Below are 18,418 nucleotides of genomic sequence, written 5' to 3'. Positions count from 1 at the left end.
CTCCGTGTATTCTACATGGAAGAACCTCTTGGAGATAAATCTGGCTTTCTGTCTTAGCTTTGTTTTGGTTACTTCTTGTATACAATTAATTGTTCGATTTAGATCTTCCTATGTATTTGTTTCTAATGCTGCTGATGAGAGGTTACTCCTTGAAATACTTGTACAACATATCGAAACTTGCAACATATATGATTGGTTATTTATATATGTATATGTATCTGTTATTTCAAGTTCATTTAGGTTAATCAAATATAAGTAATTGAAATTATGATAATTTAGAGATAATAAGGATCTTTATAGCGGAAAATTACTGGACTGGGCTAACCCTTCTCATATTTTTTGTAATAGCCTTTGTAAAACCTAGCTTCGTAAAATGAAAATGAATAAATAACAGATCGGTCGAGAACGACGCATTATTTGCTCCAAGGTCTGTTGAAAACTCTTAATTCGACAAAAACATTGTCGAACAGAAATATAAACAATTTCAACCTAAGTGTAATCATTGTTGGATTGTAAAGATTGTGATTTACTCCACAAAAAAATACCTTTTCTCTACTTAATTCTAGATAACCATATCTCCTTGACTCTTGTTTTATATATTAACATTTGTAATACACAGAAAAATAGAAAGAAGAATTAGCTACCGACAGTTTGAAAACAGTTTATCTTCAAGAACACATCTTACGCATGTTAACCATGCTTGACTTGAACATTGCATTTTAAATCACCTTCAAAAAGCCGCCAATTTAACACAAATAAAAACTACTGGCATATATATAGAATGTTAAGTAATGACACTTGCATATGATGTATGAAACATTTGACCGTCATCAGACAGCACGGTTGGTATCTTGTTAGAAGCAGGAACTTCTGATCCACCCCACTTTTTTTGGTGTAGTTAGTGCTACTAGTTTTTGTGCGTATTTTACTTTTTTATCCTTGTTATTTTCATTTCCTTGTGTCATTTTATGTGTTCTAGACGTGTTTCCCCCACAAATATCCCCTGTTTGACATCTACTCTTTTATAAGCTTTTCTTTTAATCTTGAACGGAAAAAATACTAGATTCATTTTATGGTTCATTTTTTTTTATTTTTGAATATGTTTAACTTTGAAATTATTAGTTCATAACATTCAAGCATTATTTTGAAATATATGAATGCATAAGTTATGAGTAAAACAAAGACTGATAACCACATTTCAAAACTGATTAACTCTAGGCAATAATCAATAGAATGATTAAAAAGGAAAGTCTGTATACCAAAAGGCAATATCAAGAAAACCTTAGAATTGAAAACTAGGCTCAGGCATTTGTCATTGAAACGATGGGTTAAACCAGGATTTATAGCGCGCTTAATCCTGCTTCAATTACAATTTATATTGTATTTTGTAATACAAAAAGGCAGAATCAAAATCCCACCGGTAGAATTAGTAAAATCAGTAGTCAAAACATAGTTAGTAAACAAAAGAGTAGGCAAAGATCCTTTTTTTTTTTTTTTTTTTTTTTTAGATATAAACGTAATGGAATCTTTGTATGAAACGATAAATTAGGGATATTGGTGCTCATTCTCTTCGTAAATTTTAAGTCGTAGTCTTTATTAGAATTATGCAAATTCTGTAATATGTCATACTCCCAAAAAGGCTTATTTTTTTTATGCTAAGTTGCAATATAGGTTTATGTAATTAAATGTTTAATTATTCATTCCAATCTATCTACTCTTATGAAATAATCCACATTGAAAATTCAGTTTCAGTTTCATTGTACTTTAATGTCAGAATTAAATGCCTTATTTTTGATAAATCTACAGTCCATTCTTTATAATGTTTATCTCCGAAGAACAAGGGTTATATGGAAAGCCATATATTTATTTCTGTTTACAATAACATTTTAAAAAATATAAAAAATAAAATTATGTAGGGTTTCAAACCATGAATCACATTTTGCATGATTCTTTTCTGCATTGCTACTTAAATGCTATAATTATTTATTTGGGGACTAATTCGAGGCCAAAGTATCAATTAAAGGGGCCCCCTGTCAAGAACTTACATTTACATTCAAGTGATCAATTCAAGTCCTACTCCAGTCATATGTATGTTGCCTAGATTTTCTATTGACTAACCTACCTAATTTTCATTTCCAAGTATTTTGTTCATCTTCATCTATATTTGTCGTTATTACGGAATTAATGTTGATTCATTTTTACCTTAAATGTTATTACTCATTTTGTTTGGTTTCTAAGCAGACTTCGAATCAATGGAGTCAAGCTTAAAATTTGATTCATGAGAGTTGAGGCAAGCAGAACTTCCGATCCAGAAATTATAAGACAACAGGAAGAAGTGGGATAAAGTCGACCGCCGATCCAGACAAATTGAGACAAGCAAAATCGACGACCCAGTGGTGGTGATACAACCTAAACATCTGATTTAGAGAGATAAAGAGAAAGCCATATAGCCAATACAAACAAAAAAACAAAAAACAAAAACAAATCAAAACAAAACAAAACAAAAAAAAACAGAACAAAAACAAAACAAAACAAAACAAAAAAAAAAAAAAAAAAAAAAAAAAAAAAAAAAAAAAAGAAACGGATAAAAAGAAGGAAATTCAGACGTATAAAAAACCTATATTTGATGAACCACATAATCGAATTCATTTTTTATTCTAATTTTTTGTTGTTGTGACAACTGACAGTTTTTCTTCACCTGATAACCTATAGAAATATAAGTTATGATTGTGGCATGTAACAGACTTATGTGGCATTTTTATTACCTGTTATGGAATAAAAGATAAATGGAGGGTATTTTTCATTCTATGATCAAAACATGAGAATACGAACAAGCAAGTCATTCAGGATTAGTTTTTAAAAAGACAGTTACTATTCAAAATTTAAATTCTTTTAAGTATGTTCTAAAATATAACTTAAAGTTTACTACAAAGGAATTGTTTCCATATTTTACCGTAACAGTAATTTTTAAATATCTCTTGAAAACCTCTTGGACTCCATCACATCAGAACCAAACTTTATTCTATACCTCTCAATCTACTACACTCCCTTTACAAAACTAGTCTTGACACTCCTGTTTTTGACCCCACCTCATCATTATACAGACTTGTTGCCATCATTTTAGATATTGGTTTCCACAGACTCTTTAAACTAGTTTGTGTGAAAAGTCAAGATGAAAAAAAAACGATCATTTCTTCCACTACCGTTTGTCAACAAAGGTATAGATGCAATTAATTTGGCTAACATCCTCCATCACAAAAACGTAACCAACAAAATTCCCCCATATTTCAAAGACAAATCCATACCTATTATTTCGTATTCCTATACTTCACCCATTGCATCCAAAATTTTCAATTATAAAAGGCTATTGCAGAACCTCGAGATTGAGGACTTCAAGGCTAAACCACCTGACTGTTCTTGCAAAACCTCTCTATTCAAATTTACCCTTCTGGTCACGTCGTTACGGGAGATTTAACTATTATCGAAAACGAATCTCTGCGTAATATCCTTTCTAAAGGTCCCAAGTACCGTGAACCAAGCTCCATAAATTGGAACTATAACTTTAAAGTTCTTATGGATGCCGTCGAGGACTATGCAAGAAAATAGATAAAACGAGAAGAAGAAGACATTGATTCTCTGTCAGAATTATTAAAGGCCGTGAGGTCTTTAATTTTGAAACGAATGAAAGTTTTAAGTAGGTCAATGAGTGCCAAGGGTACATCAGTTTTCAAAGACTCCGATGTAGCAAAAACATTGTCTACTATACATGACAAATATGTTGTCGTACCAACATTGTTTTGTCTGCAAAACATTTTACATCCAATGTTTATTATCAGAGGTAGACGTAGAAAATAATAGCAGTGATAAGACGTATCCTGCTACCACTCTCTCCAAAGAAGAGATTGTGGAAAACCATAAATCTGTACTATCCTTTTTTGGTCCCTCTACCAAGGACGATGATTGCGATTTACCGTCTATGTACTGGATTCCTAAACTCCACAAGAATCCATACAAACAACGTTTCATAGCTGGATCTGCAAAATGTACCACCAAACATCTTTCAGAACGTTTAACTTCTATACTCACAACTGTCAAAGAGGGTCTGCAGTCCTACCACAACACTTGTTACTCCCGTAGTGGTATCAATTCAATGTGGATCCTGAACAATTCAAAAGATCTTTTGGAGACAATATTATCTGAATATAAAAGCATTTAAACCTATGATTTTTCAACACTGTATACCTCTATTACCCATACTCAGTTAATATCCCGACTTAAAAAAAACATTATACATCGTTGTTTTTCCAAAAAAGATGGTACACCTAGATACAAATACATAGTTCTTGGTAGAGATTCCTCATACTTTGTAAGAAATAATTCCCAATCATCTTCCAAATATACAGAGGAAGATGTTTACAAAATGCTTGAACTTTTAATCGACAACATATTTGTCCAGTGTGGTTGACGTGTTTTTCAACAAACGATCGACATCCCAATGGGAACAAATTGTGCTCCTTTACTTGCTGACCTATTCCTTCACTCTTATGAGGCTGACTTTATAGCTGATCTGATCAGAAAGAAATAATATCGTTTGGCTAGATCCTTCAATCTCAGTTACCGCTATATAGATGACGTATTATCTTTAAACAATCCTAATTTCGGGGATTTGATACATCGCATCTACCCAAAAGAACTTGAGATAAAGGATACTACAGACACTGTAAAGTCAGCCTCATATCTTGACCTACACTTAGAAATCGATGGAAAAGGAAAACTATTGACCAAACTTTACGACAAACGTGATGACTTTTCATTTCAGAACTTTCCTTTCAATTGTGGCAACATCCCTTTGGCACATGCGTATGAAGTGTTCATATCACAACTCATACGTTATGCCAGAGCTTGCCGAAACTACGCAGACTTTTTGTATCGCGCTAGAACTCTAACAAATAGGCTTCTGGAACAGGGTTATGTTTATACAAGATTGAGGTTATCACTACAAAAGTTTTATGGTCGTCATTATGAACTCGTGGATCGTTATGGTGTATCCATCTGCACCATGAAAACTGATTTATTCAACGGGTCATAGTTTTCCTCTCCACGTTTGTCTACCCCGGACTTGACTTTTTATGAGCAACTCGGCGGGTGTTTCTAGAAAAGCAGAGGACGCTTACCCTAACGGTGCACCTGGTCCATGCTCCAAGTTTTTAGTGGAGTCCGAGTTGCTCATTTGCTTTTGTTACTTTGTATGTATGATTTTAGTTACTTTGTGTTCTTTGTTGTGTATGTCTGTTTTACATGTCTGGTCTTTGTCCCTGGATTACATTCTTTTGATTACCGCTATAACCTTGGTTTCCTTGATTACTCTGTACTGAATAAGATAATAAACACATCTATAATCATTGTCTATCTTTATACCCGCTCGGTCTGTATACAAAATGACCATTCTGTGGACTGCATACACAATTAAACAAGCGGCAATAGAAACACTTTATAGATAACTAAATGTTTTACTATTCATATTATAACTGATACCAACATCAGAATCTAGATGCAAGATGACAGAACAAAAAATAAATTGCAAAAACTGAAAATTTAACAATTGTTTGATATTTGCACTTAAACAGCACTATGAAATTTTCATTTTTAACCGAATTATCAACAATTCCAAATAGCAGGCATACTGGGCCAACATAATGATGGGTATATCATACTGTATGAATGGTTTGTTGTGATGTTTAAGCGTTTTGTTGAACGCCCTGTTTTATTTGAAAATCATCGTAAATCGACGTAAAATAATCATTTGCAGAACAGTGTGACACCTTTTTGCAACCTGCTTGTACATTCGTATAAAGCTACGTTTTTACAAGGGCTGCTAAAAAAGTGAAACGAGTAGCTTATTTTTCAATTTCAGTTATATAGATGATGTATCATATCTGAATTATCCGTATTTCAAAGATAGCATATATTATATTTACAAAAATGAATCGGAAAATAAAATGAAATTAAGAATTATATAGTACACCTTCATGATCGTGTGTCTAGGCATCAACCTAATTATTAATGATAAAGGACGTTACAAATCGAAACTTTGTGACAAGTTGATGATTGTGACTTTCTTATTGTAAACTTTACTTTCCAAAGTGTCAATACAATAACATTTCCAGTTAGGGAGTATATAAATTACAGTTGATTCATTACTGTCCAGCATGTGATTTATGTGACTTTCCTAGTAAAGCGAGAATTGTTGTTGTATAAGCTTGTAGTGCCGGGGTATGTTTGACTGTTCTTCCAATTATCACTGTATTAGTTTTATGGTGAATACTGCGATTGTTTTGTGTTGACGGTATAATGTTTTGTTTTTATTTTCTGTAGTGTTTACGTGTAACTGTATTTTATTTTGTTGTCTATATTGTCATTCGCACCTGTTTCCTATTTTGGATCTTATATCTTTGAATCATCCTTCTTGTTTGATGCTTCAGTATTTTCTCGACAATATTCATTATATAAAAATGTCTACAATGTCCTGCAAATAAAACCATTGGCATTTTTTCCCTTCATTAGCAGTCAAATATGAATTTTGTATTCATTTTATTTCTCATCACCGGGCTGTTTGCATCAAGAGTGTATTAGGGTTATTGAATGCATTTAAGTAGTAAAAGGTTCATCGATCTGTTAAGGTGTTTTCAACAACTGTCCGATTCATTCTAATATTGACTGCTGCCTAAAGTACAATAATATGCATTCTTTTAATTTCTCGTCTAAAACATGTTTCATTTGTCATACACATGTCGTTGACTCTTGCTGTTCTCTCCTTAATTCGAAAATGTTTTATTTCGAATGAGAATGACAATATATACCAAACAAAGAGAGTTACGTATAAATTCATTATCATTTTAATAGGAAATACATTACCCGATCCGAATTCATTTACTTATTACACGGTCTACACAACCATTAATTCAAAATAGTGAATAGCTTTACTCTATATATTCCAAATGAGTTTTAAACAAATCACATTTGTAATAAACTAACAAAAAAATAAACGATTGGAATATGATCTGAATCAGATGTACTTTTGAATTTATTGAAGTGCCAGTTTTGAAGTCATAAAAGAGTAAATGAACGACACAAGAGTGCAAGACCTAGTTTCATTCCTCGTTTTCTCCTGAACTCAATAAGTACATGTATTTCAATTTTATTGTAATCTTAAAGCTTTAACATATGATTACATCATTTAATAATTTAAGACACTTCTTAAATTTGCCCCCGAAATATAGCCACAACCGTAATCGATGAACACCCCTGTAAATAATTTCTAATTGTCAATAATTAATGTCAAACAATTTCGTCATCAATTCAGTTTTCATAAACGACAAATTTTCTACAGTTACCGATAAAACAAACATTAAAAAAGAACAATGACCTTTCAGTAAGTCCACGTCAACGAACGGTCAACAACCTTGAACCTACAAACCTATTCAAGTACAGGTGTAGCATATATCAAAACTATACAAACAAAACAACAGAAAACAAAACGAAATACAATAAAAAAAAACATTTTCCCAACTCCGAACGTTTTTTCTTTTTTTGTCGCATTTTGGTATGGAAGGACCATAATAACAGTAAAGGCTGCCACAGCAATTGTATAAAAACTATGTTCCATAAATACGAATAGAAGAAGAAAATGGTTGCAGTTATGTCTATCTTCTAATTATTTGTGTCCTTTGAAGGTTAACTGCACTCAAACGGAAGACGTTAGCCTACAAATGAGTATTTATGGATTTTACAATTTCACTCCTATTACCTAATATAAAATGTTATGCTGAGACATAAACAATAGAAAAGATCGTAGATTAGTCATAGTAATGGTTCAATATAACCAAATATATTTTTTTGGCACTTTGATGACACTACTGTACAAAAGACTGCAAAGAATCGTTTATTGACTTTCTGTAAAATAATCGATGTAAATGTGATCTTCGTCACTGTTTACAGGTGCTTGTTTTATACAGTTTCTTTGTGATTTTCGAAATTGAAGTTTCTTAGGCGTATTAATATAAAGATAATGGATTAAAAATCGCAACGACCTTGTAATATTCCAATATCTTTTAACAGTTTTCTGATATATTGTGCAAAAACATGTGTTACAAATTTATGAATCGATCTGAAATCTTATATAAAGGATTTGAGCATTAGTATGATAAGGATTTATACTATAATCCAAGAATGATTTTTTTCTTGTTCTTAATTTTGGAACTGGCCGCTGCCTCCAGTGGTAAGTATCTTAATTTAATATAAATCTTCTGATATAAGCGTGCTCATGCAGTACGTCTGTGTGGCCATATTGTAAAACTTCCCAATACATTGACATATTTTAAAAAAAAAAGAAACAGTTTTCTTTTACAAATCTTTATTAATGATAGAAGTGTTAGTTGCAATCAATCTGTAAACGTTTATAATTACAATCCAACTTAATTTTCATTGGTTATTTGAGTTATATATGGACTATATACCGGCTCTAAAAAAGGATTATAATCAAAACGTGCTGTACATAAAACATCGACGTAGTACAGTGAAACCCAAAATAAACAGAAAACCTGTCTACAGCAGACACCCTTTGAAGTCTCGTTATATCAAACTGAATGCAAATTAACCTTGGTAAACCGAGCATCTATTTTAACCATACAAATTCCATGATCCAAAAATAGTTAGGTTTGGAGAGGTTTTAGTAATGTAGTGTAGACCTTCGTAGGGCTTTTAGAATGTTATTACTAATAGTCGCGCACAATATTTTGAAAGGAAATTAAATATCACTGATACTTCTGATTACAAAAATTCCATTCACATAATTATTGCATAGTTTGGTATGCTGTATATGTGTTTCGAGTAACCTTTCATCAACAGCATTAGAACCAACTGTACAAGATCTCCAGAACCAGAATAATTGAAATAAGAGGCTGAATCCTTAGTGAGTTCTAACATGCGACTTAATCCTAATCGTAAGGGTTTTGGATAAGTAATCTTCAAGAAAAGTGGTAATTTCCGCATGAAGATTTAAACGAAGTTAAAGCTGAATACAGACGTAATTTTTTAAAGAAAGTATCCCGATAAGAGTTTCATAGTGAACTGAGAAGCTTAAACGAAATTATAGCTACAAGTATAGAAAGTTAATAATTCTATTAGTCATCATCTGGCAACTTTAGCTGATCAATAGAGATAAATTTATATTGATATTTGATACCCGTATATTACAAAAAAAAAAAAAACAAAAAAAAAAACAAAAAAAAAACAAAAAAAAAAAAAAACACACACACACACTTTTGACTGATTAGAGTATTGAATATCGAAACTTTTAAAACTTTTTTCTGATAAGGTATGTTAATGTATATATTTTAATTTTAATTTTATACTTTATTTCTTCTTATTTCTGTTGCTTTGGTGTATCAAAAAACCCAACTTTTTGTTGATTTCATATTTCAACCAGATATATTAGTTTAATGTATTTGTCGAGATTTCATTCAGATTATTTAATGTTTGTATAAGATTTAGCATTCCTCAATCGTTAACCAATCTATAGCTAGAGTATAACTATAATTATAATGGAAAGTCCCTGCCTATTAATCGCATCCCTAGGTTATTATCTTCGTACCCAAATAAGATTATATTCAAAGCATACACATTTTATCATGGAAAACCACAATCTTATTTTCAAATAAGATATTCCTTTATGTTTGTTGAAATTATTGATAAATGGTTTAATCTGCATGTGAATACAATATTTCACACTTTACTATAAAGAAACATATTTCATAAATCTTTTACAGAGCATAAATAAATCGGATTACATGGCACTTCTATTATTCAATGAAAAGGAAAGCTTATAAAATATATCATAATTTTGCCATTTTCTTTACGCCTTTACACATTATATGGTTAATAATTTGCAATACTGCGGCTTAAGTGTGCAGTGCAAGACGCAGAATCGATCTTGAACAACGGGGTCATTCGCCCCCTTCATCTTCGAGCGTGTAATGTAAAACAGGTTACTTTGATGATAAGTTTTTGAATTAAACATGTTGATCATAGTTTTCAAATCAAGTGAAAAAGCTTAAATTTCAATCGTAGGTATGAAAATACTAAACATATAAATATTGCAAATTTCGATTTGCTGAACACGTGTTTCAAGGAGAAAACCTCTTAACAGCAGCATTAAAACCAAATGCAAAGGATGTTCAAGATTCAGATATGAATTTATCAAAGAAAGTACTCAACCAAAAATATCGAAATGTGGAGCCAAATTCTGCAAAAATAAGTTCTACCAGAGTATGTCGAAGGAGCTACATTATTGTTTAATACAAAGATATTTAAGGGGTTTAGAATTAGACAGTGAATGAAAAAACTTGCATACTTTTTTTTACCTCTAAAAAAATGTATGTTTAATTTTCATTTTTGAATTACTTCAACCCTGCCGATGAGAGGTTACTCACTGAAACATGTGTACAGCATACCAAAATTTGAGATATTTATATGATCGTTTTTTTTGTATTTATATAACCACAAACCTACCTAACAAAACAATAAGAAATTAAATCAACCAATAACACGAGGTCTCCTATTAATTATATTCACAAAGCAGTTTAGGAAACACATAGAAACATGTATTGACCAAATTGTACATATTTCTTCATCGCATGTACTATGACAATATTCAGCAGGAATAGTTTAGTAGGCTTTTACAATATTTCTTGTCTTTGTATTGTAACTTATGTCCATTTTTTTATGTGCTATGTATTATGTATTATGTGTTATTTTTTATTCCTATTATTAGATTGGGATTACGTTGGAAAACACGGTATGTATAATTAAAAAAAGTCCTTCCAAACATTTTTTGTGAAAAAAACACTTGCAGGAATATACGAAGATGTTTGATATTTGTTTTTTTCATGAATACCCATAAATCTCACTGATGATAAACCAATATTGTGAAAACCAGAAAAAAACTCACTTAGTTTCAGGGAAACCTGTAAATGTCTCTGTTGATACGTATCATATCACTTGTAACAAGTATCATGAACACATGTACATGTCACTGTTGATATACAGGTATCATGAACACATGTACACGTCACTGATGATATACAAGTAAAATGAATACCATTCATTCTTACGGTATACCTGTATTAAACAATTAGATCCGATTGATACGATGGTAATGAGGCATCCACCTGCATATGATAAATATATGTTGATTGGACACTTACAAATGATTAATCATAATTGATAGAAACCTGCTTCTGTTCAACAGTTATACTGGAAATCTAAAAATGTTATTTTAAACTTAAATGACAATGTACAAATGCAAATATAGTAAACACATGTAAATACTATATAGAAATAAGGTAACCAAATATAAATATCATATACAAATATGTTTATCTCTGGGTTGATAGGTTGTCTGACAAAAATGTAGTCACAAGTGTTTAATAATCAAAATAAATGTATGTATGTTTTTTTTTAATAATAGCACCAATTGGTTTGTAAATTTAAATAGACTTCTGGAACAGGGTTATGTTGCTACAGGATTGAAGTCATCACTACAGAAGTTTTATGGTCGTCATTATGAACTCGTGGATCGTTACGGTGTATCCATCTACGCCATGAAAACTGATTTATTCAACGTGTCATAGTTTTCCTTTTCTCGTTTGTATACCTCAGACTTGACTTTTTATGAGCAACTCGGCGGGTGTTTCTGAAAAGCAGAGGACGCGTACCCTAACGGTGCACATGGTCCATGCTCCCAGTTTTTAGTGGAGTCCGAGTTGCTCATTTGCTATTGTTACTTTGTATGTATGATTTTAGTTACTTCATGTTCTTTGTTGTGTATGTCTGTTTTCTATATCTGGTCTTTGTCCCTATTTTGACTACCGCTATAACCTTCATTCCCTTGATCATTCTTTAACTTGAAGAGTTTTCTTATGTAAATACCTTGCGGTATTTACAAACTTCTTTTAATTCTTTGCTTACTGGTGAATGCATTTTAAATGCATACGTAAATGTAAATAAAAAACTGTGCCTTGTATATATGTTCCATGTTTCTATATTGCGATGAATGACATCTACTTGGTCCCTTGAAAGTAACAAATTAAAATAAATATAATGGATATCTTAAAACGCAAAAAATGTACCTATATATAACCTGAGTCTCAAATAGAAATTACTTTAAGAGATCGCCGAAGATCGCTATATCAAGTGAAAACACACCTTTAAGTAAGCTTTGAATGGCCAGCTAACAACAAAATAATACAATTCACGGTTACAGTAATAAACATTGAAATCTACGGCGAGGTTATAGGCTTTGTGATATAATTGTTAATACAATGATTCTATTACAAATATATAGAATTCTCGCCTTGTATCAATGGTTTGGTGAATAGGTTTGTAAAACAACGAAAACAATAATTTAAACAATATCAATATACCTAATGATAAGAATAAAAGTCCTCTGCATTCATGATAAATGTAAGAAATAAAAAATAGACCGGCATTAATATAGATTCATTATATCGGCCATCAACGTTTAATATAGATATTTATAAGTAGCATTTTATTATGATTGATTGATTGTTGTTGGAGATCTATTGCAGATATTTCACGCATTGTAGTATGAGATTATTTGATTAATCGAACTGACACGCTTAGCTGGAGTTTACGGTTTCAGCTCACAAAATTAACAACCTGTTGGAGGACAAAACAGGATTCAGAATGACAGCCAATCGGTCGTCAATCTATCTCCTATTTGTCAAGGAGGGATTTCTTTGTTGTCATTTTTTAAAAAGGAAAAATTTCCCATGCCGATAAGATTTTGATTGCAAAAATGTTAAAACAAGAATTATTGTTAAAATTATGTTTTTTTATTATCAGGGACACATTTCTGGAAAAATCAATATCCAAATTGTGCAAAACCTTATCAATCTCCAATTGATATTCCATCTCGTGAGAAATTGGATCCATGCTACTCTTTACTCGGCCTTAATTTGACTGGATTTAACAAGAATGCTGACTTTACAGTGCTTAATAATGGTCATACAGGTAAACAGGTGGAATTCGCACTTATTTCCCCATAAAAATCTTTTTTCGCATTAGAATATAGAGATAACTACCAGTCCAAAGTTTTTGTTTACTACATTATTTTAAAATTGTAATAATTGTATCACAACTTCTTCATTGAAACTTAAATCTAAAATTTTTTCGCCGTTGTTGACTTTTAAATTCTTTTTAAAGGACAATTTTTTTCAAGACTGATTAATATTAATCAAAGTGCTCTGAACAAATCTCGTCAGTTAATGAAAGTATATGTTATACCAATTTAAGTCGTCATTAACCTTTGTAGCTGTGGTAAAAGTAGGAGATAAAAATGAGCATATAGAAGACGATATATTCTACATGGACAATGGAAAAATTTCAAAAACTGTAATCAAGTACAAAACAAGTCAATTCCATTTTCATTGGGCTGAGAGCAGTACTGCTGGCTCTGAGCATACTATAAATGGAAAGAGATATTCCTTGGAAGTAAGTGCTGACATTTATTCAATTCTTCAAATTATAATATAATTAACATTTCCTTATAGATATTTGATCATATTTTTTTTGTATTTTATCTGAAAAAGTATTTAAGAAAATATACAAACTTGAAAAAAATATCAATTTGGAAGAAAACTACATCAACTTTACGGTTGTGACAGTCCACAGTTTAGATTTTAGTAAGATGAACATTTTACTAATGTCGGAAAAAATTCATTTTTCAGCTTCATATCGTCAACTATAATGAAAAGTACTCTAGCATTCAAGAAGCATTGGCCAAACCCGATGGATTAGCTGTCTTGGCTGTTTTATTTAAGGTAACTTTGCAAATTCAAAGATATAAAGCTATACACACGCTCTAGAGGTAAAGCCTACAGGGAAAAAAATGCAAAATAAGTTTTCGTAAGTTTTATTAATGTTTTATTAATCAGTCTTCAAAAAAATAATGTTGTCCTTGAAAAAAAAATTTAAAAGTCATATGTTTAAAACGTAATGAAACATATGTTTAGGTCAGATATGGATTTGATGCCAGTAAAAAAAACATGGAAACAATTTATACCAAAATTATATGAAAACCATACTTTTCATGCATTTAGTTTAAACATATTTATTCAGCAAATAATAGGTACAACATAGCACTTACATTAATATTTGCTAATGACTAAGATTGATAACAAGCTCGGTTGGGCTTTTTTCAAAATCATTTTCTAAGAGTACGACAATAGTAAAACACTATAAATATGTATAACACATACAAGTGCAGCTAAATGTGTATAAACTAATCATTATATAACGGTTTAATTAGAAAACGGATGTGCAAAGGGAAAATCAGACATGTTTCTGTCTTGCTCATCATTTAATGAAGGTGAACCAAATAATAATTTTGTGTCAGTGGATGAGGAATTTAAAAAAAAACCACGTCTCATTTCGTAGTTCAGAGTACTTGTTACAAAAAATATGTAATGTGTTGTATATTCAACGGAACTGCAAGACAATTTGGCGATTGTACCAGATTACGTAAAAATAAATGTTCGTTCAAGGAAGTCAAAGTCAACCTAAGTTTACATTCGAGATACTGTATAATCATACGTTGGACATTCATTATTTTGGGATTTTTACGATTTCGCAATTCCCCAATATTATGGGAATGACGATCATCAATTGTGCCTGGTATCATATTTTACATATAACTTTTATACATCATAATTAAACCTTGATCATTTTGTTTGACAGAAAACTTGTCACACCCCACCTCGGCATAAAACTTATCTAGAAATTTTAGTTTAGTTGCACCAGTAACAATTCTGGATGCGTGTAACTGTACATTTAGTTAATAGATAATTGATGATGCACTGGTAAGACACTTTTCCTAGAAATAATCATGCTTTTCGTTTTTTTTTTTTTTTGTTTTGTTTTTGTTTTTGTTTTTGGTTTTTTTTTGTCGATTTAACTTTACAAGCCATTTCAGTGACCAGTTATGAATTTTGTCATTCTTGGCTCAAATCTTCTGATGATTTGTTCGGATTGTCGACAATAATATAAATACTTATGTCGCCTGCAAACAATTTTATCGATGCATTTATATCATTAACAATATCATTAATTAATATAATAAATAAAAGAGGTACTAGGATATATCTTTGAGGCACCCGGGTTTAACTTCTATACAATCATACTTTTGACAACAATGCACTGGACCCGTGTGACATTGTTAGTCAACCAATCAGAACAGTGTTTGCACATTATAATAAATCTATGAGGAATACTAGATTCGGCAGACTTAATAATAATATTAATTCTTTCTTCGTGTGATTTTCTTAATATCTACGCGTGCAAAAATAGAGCTCTACTTCATTTAGCTAGATTTCGTCTATCAAATGCGAATCAAAATTTCCTCTTTCATAAAATCGTATCTTACGTCTGTAAGTCTTATGACAGTTTTCAGGAGCATTTATAAAACCAACTAATGGACAGTGATAATGTATTTGGTCCAAATACTGGATTCAGTACAATAGTAGACATATGATACCATATGATTTTTAACAACTTGTTTTTCATGAGTTAAATTTTTATTCCTAAACACTTGTTTTTCATATGCTTTTCATGGCGGGCCTAAACATATGAAAAACATATGAGAAACATATATTTTCTGACTTTTTTCATAACATTATCTTGTCTGTGATGGAAGACATCATGGTTAGCTAGCGTATGTTGTGGTATGGTCACTACTTTAATATGTTTATAATCATTGAATGATATACAAATTGCCTTGATACAAGTTGCTTCTAACCAAATGTTGACATACAGGGAAAGTATATCCTTTCATGACACATTCTTGTTAGAAGGAGGAAATAAATATTATCAGACATTGTAGTCAAATACACATGAAAAGTTGCAACATACGTCGTCATATATTTTAAAACATAATTTTTAATGAAAATTAACATATATTTATATTCTAATATATTCTAATACATAAAAAAATATATGTTTTCCATGTATTTCAGAAATATATGAAAACGCGCTTTGCAGTATGTTCGGTACACAGAAAGTGAAAATATCGACAGAGCTTTTAGTTTAGACGCTCCATTATTTCCATGAACGTTTCTCAAAATAGATAAGACAGTCGTTCATACGCATAACTTAATGTCTAGTTGATTAAAAAAACATAAAGATAAGGTTTATTTACCAAAATTCAACTACTTATCTTAATTTCACGTCCTTTTTCCTAGCTCAATGGACGCTTTCAACACTGTCTATATGTTACTGAACGCCTTTTGAAAAGATACAAATCATGTTTAGTTTAATATAAAGCTAGTGAGGTTGTTGAACTCGGAAAGATAATGACATTTATGGTAAATTGTGAAAAATTCTAGATTGCAATTAAACTTACCTGTAATCATTTCTGTAAATATCCCATTTACAAAATAAGCCTACACCATTGGGGTCCAATTTTCAATTTTGTCCGACATGGACGAAATTTTAAAGCTAGCGTTATTTTTTTCTTCTTAGGTTTTGTATCAAACTTCATTCTTTGATTTTGAATATTACTTTGTGAAAGAAAGTAACCATATGTGTCCGAAATTCAATTTGGTTAGATTTCATTCTATTTAAAAATGACGCATAGACATTCTACAATTAATCGTTGTTTCAGACATATTTGTATTGGTATACATAATTATCAAATAAAATTTGTACAATATTGCGTCACTTCTCGTCTTAAAAAATCATTACAATCAGTGTTGTTTTAAATAATAATTTAATGAGTTTTATGTAATTGTCAAGTTTCTTATTTTTTATCTGCTGCTTCAGGTTTCCAAGAATGACAACATTAATTTATCACCATTGATTAAAGCACTCAAAGACATAAAAGCTAAAGGTAAGGTTACCTCTCACTATATGATTTCAAGACCTTGTCCAAAATATTTTAAAACATTCATGCAACCTCTTAAAAACTGTTCCGAAATTGTTTTTATATGTTTTCTGTTACATTTATAGAGATTAAAATAAATCGCTAATAACACAACTTAAATGGATTGAAGCGTGTATACCTACCAGCAACGGTTCGTACGAATATAGAAAAAAAAACCGCCTGTCCTGAGCTTCATAAAAAATTATCTCAAATCCTTGAATTTGTCCTGAAATCGGAATTTTTAAGCGATTTAATTGGTCGAAATGTGAGTTGAGGAAAGATTTGAGGAAAATCTCATTTAAGATTTTTTATGAAACTGGGCTTTGTTTCCTTACTATCATTACATGATTTTTAGGTACAGAGTCGATTGCAAAGAATCTCAATATCTATAAGTTACTTCCATCGAAAAAAGAATGTTTTTACAGATACGCCGGGAGTCTTACAACGCCAAATTGCTATGAGAGCGTGACCTGGACTATTTTCTGCGAAATCAACACCATATCTGAAAGACAGGTATCTATTCAAATTACTTAAAGAAGAATACCTGTAGTAACTTATAAACAGCATGCCTTCAAAATCGTAATTGTTTTCTAATGTCGCATAGTTGAATTTTCTGTCCTTTAGTTTTAGAATGTTTTTGTTTGCTGTGAAAATGAATAATCATTTTTGAACATATAAATGAAAATGTTGAAAGAATATTTTTTTTGTATTTCAGTTAAGACATTTCCGTGAATTATGCAAAGACAGTACTTCTGAAAACACGATAGGACATAACTTTCGAGACACCATGGAACGACACGATAGGCATGTCTGTAAATCCAACATAGATTGGGAGGAACACCCAGAAAATGCGGACATTTCGTAGTGTATTGGGCATAAAGTTATAAATAAGATTCTACCGTTTATTTTATGCTTTCCTTCTTTAAATTGTCGTCAATCTTCTTAAACACAACATGTATTTATTATTGTCATATACAGAAATACCAGTCAAATAGATATTGCAAAACCTGGTATGATGTACACGTGTTTCGAGGAGTAATGTATCATCAACAGCATTGGAATCAAATACTTAGGAAGTTTGCAATTCGATAATAAATAACATACAAGAAATACTCAAAAGCAAAACATATAAAGATAGGAAGCAAAATCAAGCACCAATGAGTTCTACCGCACATTGTATCAATCTTTACTCCATGCTTTCCACTTATCACAAACCATCTATAACTCTTTCATCGTGGTGTGAGTCTTCCAATACACACTTTCCACTTTCCATCGACATTATATAACCCTTTCCTTATGATTTTGATGTTCTAAACACACTTTTTACTTGTTATCAACCTTCAATATCCCCTTTTAACATTCTATCAACCTCCTAATACACATTTTTTACTTAATTGTCACCTATCTTCTATGAAACTCTTT

General features: G+C 31.1%; 1 protein-coding gene across 1 annotated transcript; it reads left to right on the top strand.

Moving 5' to 3' along the window:
• Positions 1 to 8,083: 8,083 nt before the first annotated feature.
• On the top strand, positions 8,084 to 17,901 carry LOC148628920 (carbonic anhydrase 2-like). The gene is made up of 8 exons (XM_088540777.1): positions 8,084 to 8,278; positions 10,832 to 10,855; positions 12,925 to 13,092; positions 13,394 to 13,572; positions 13,809 to 13,901; positions 16,897 to 16,963; positions 17,352 to 17,509; positions 17,712 to 17,901. The coding sequence occupies exons 1-8, from the start codon at positions 8,230 to 8,232 to the stop codon at positions 17,859 to 17,861; spliced, it is 888 nt and encodes a 295-aa protein (XP_088396903.1). The 5' UTR covers positions 8,084 to 8,229; the 3' UTR covers positions 17,862 to 17,901.
• The last annotated feature ends 517 nt before the right edge of the window (positions 17,902 to 18,418 follow it).

Source organism: Perna viridis, chromosome 1, assembly GCF_037379345.1.
Source record: "Perna viridis isolate PV_CMFRI_1.1 ecotype Kerala chromosome 1, ASM3737934v1, whole genome shotgun sequence".
In the NCBI taxonomy this organism is placed as follows: domain Eukaryota; kingdom Metazoa; phylum Mollusca; class Bivalvia; order Mytilida; family Mytilidae; genus Perna; species Perna viridis.
Note: the sequence above shows the minus strand (reverse complement) of the source record. Positions and strands in the feature narration are given on the sequence as shown.

Bases quoted from the DNA above. Each gene is read 5' to 3' on its own strand.
- LOC148628920 (XM_088540777.1), top strand. From the start codon at position 8,230: ATGATTTTTTTCTTGTTCTTAATTTTGGAACTGGCCGCTGCCTCCAGT. The intron at 8,279-10,831 runs GTAAGTATCTTA...TCCTATTATTAG, and splicing joins ACTGGCCGCTGCCTCCAGTG to ATTGGGATTACGTTGGAAAA. The intron at 13,573-13,808 runs GTAAGTGCTGAC...TTCATTTTTCAG, and splicing joins GAAAGAGATATTCCTTGGAA to CTTCATATCGTCAACTATAA.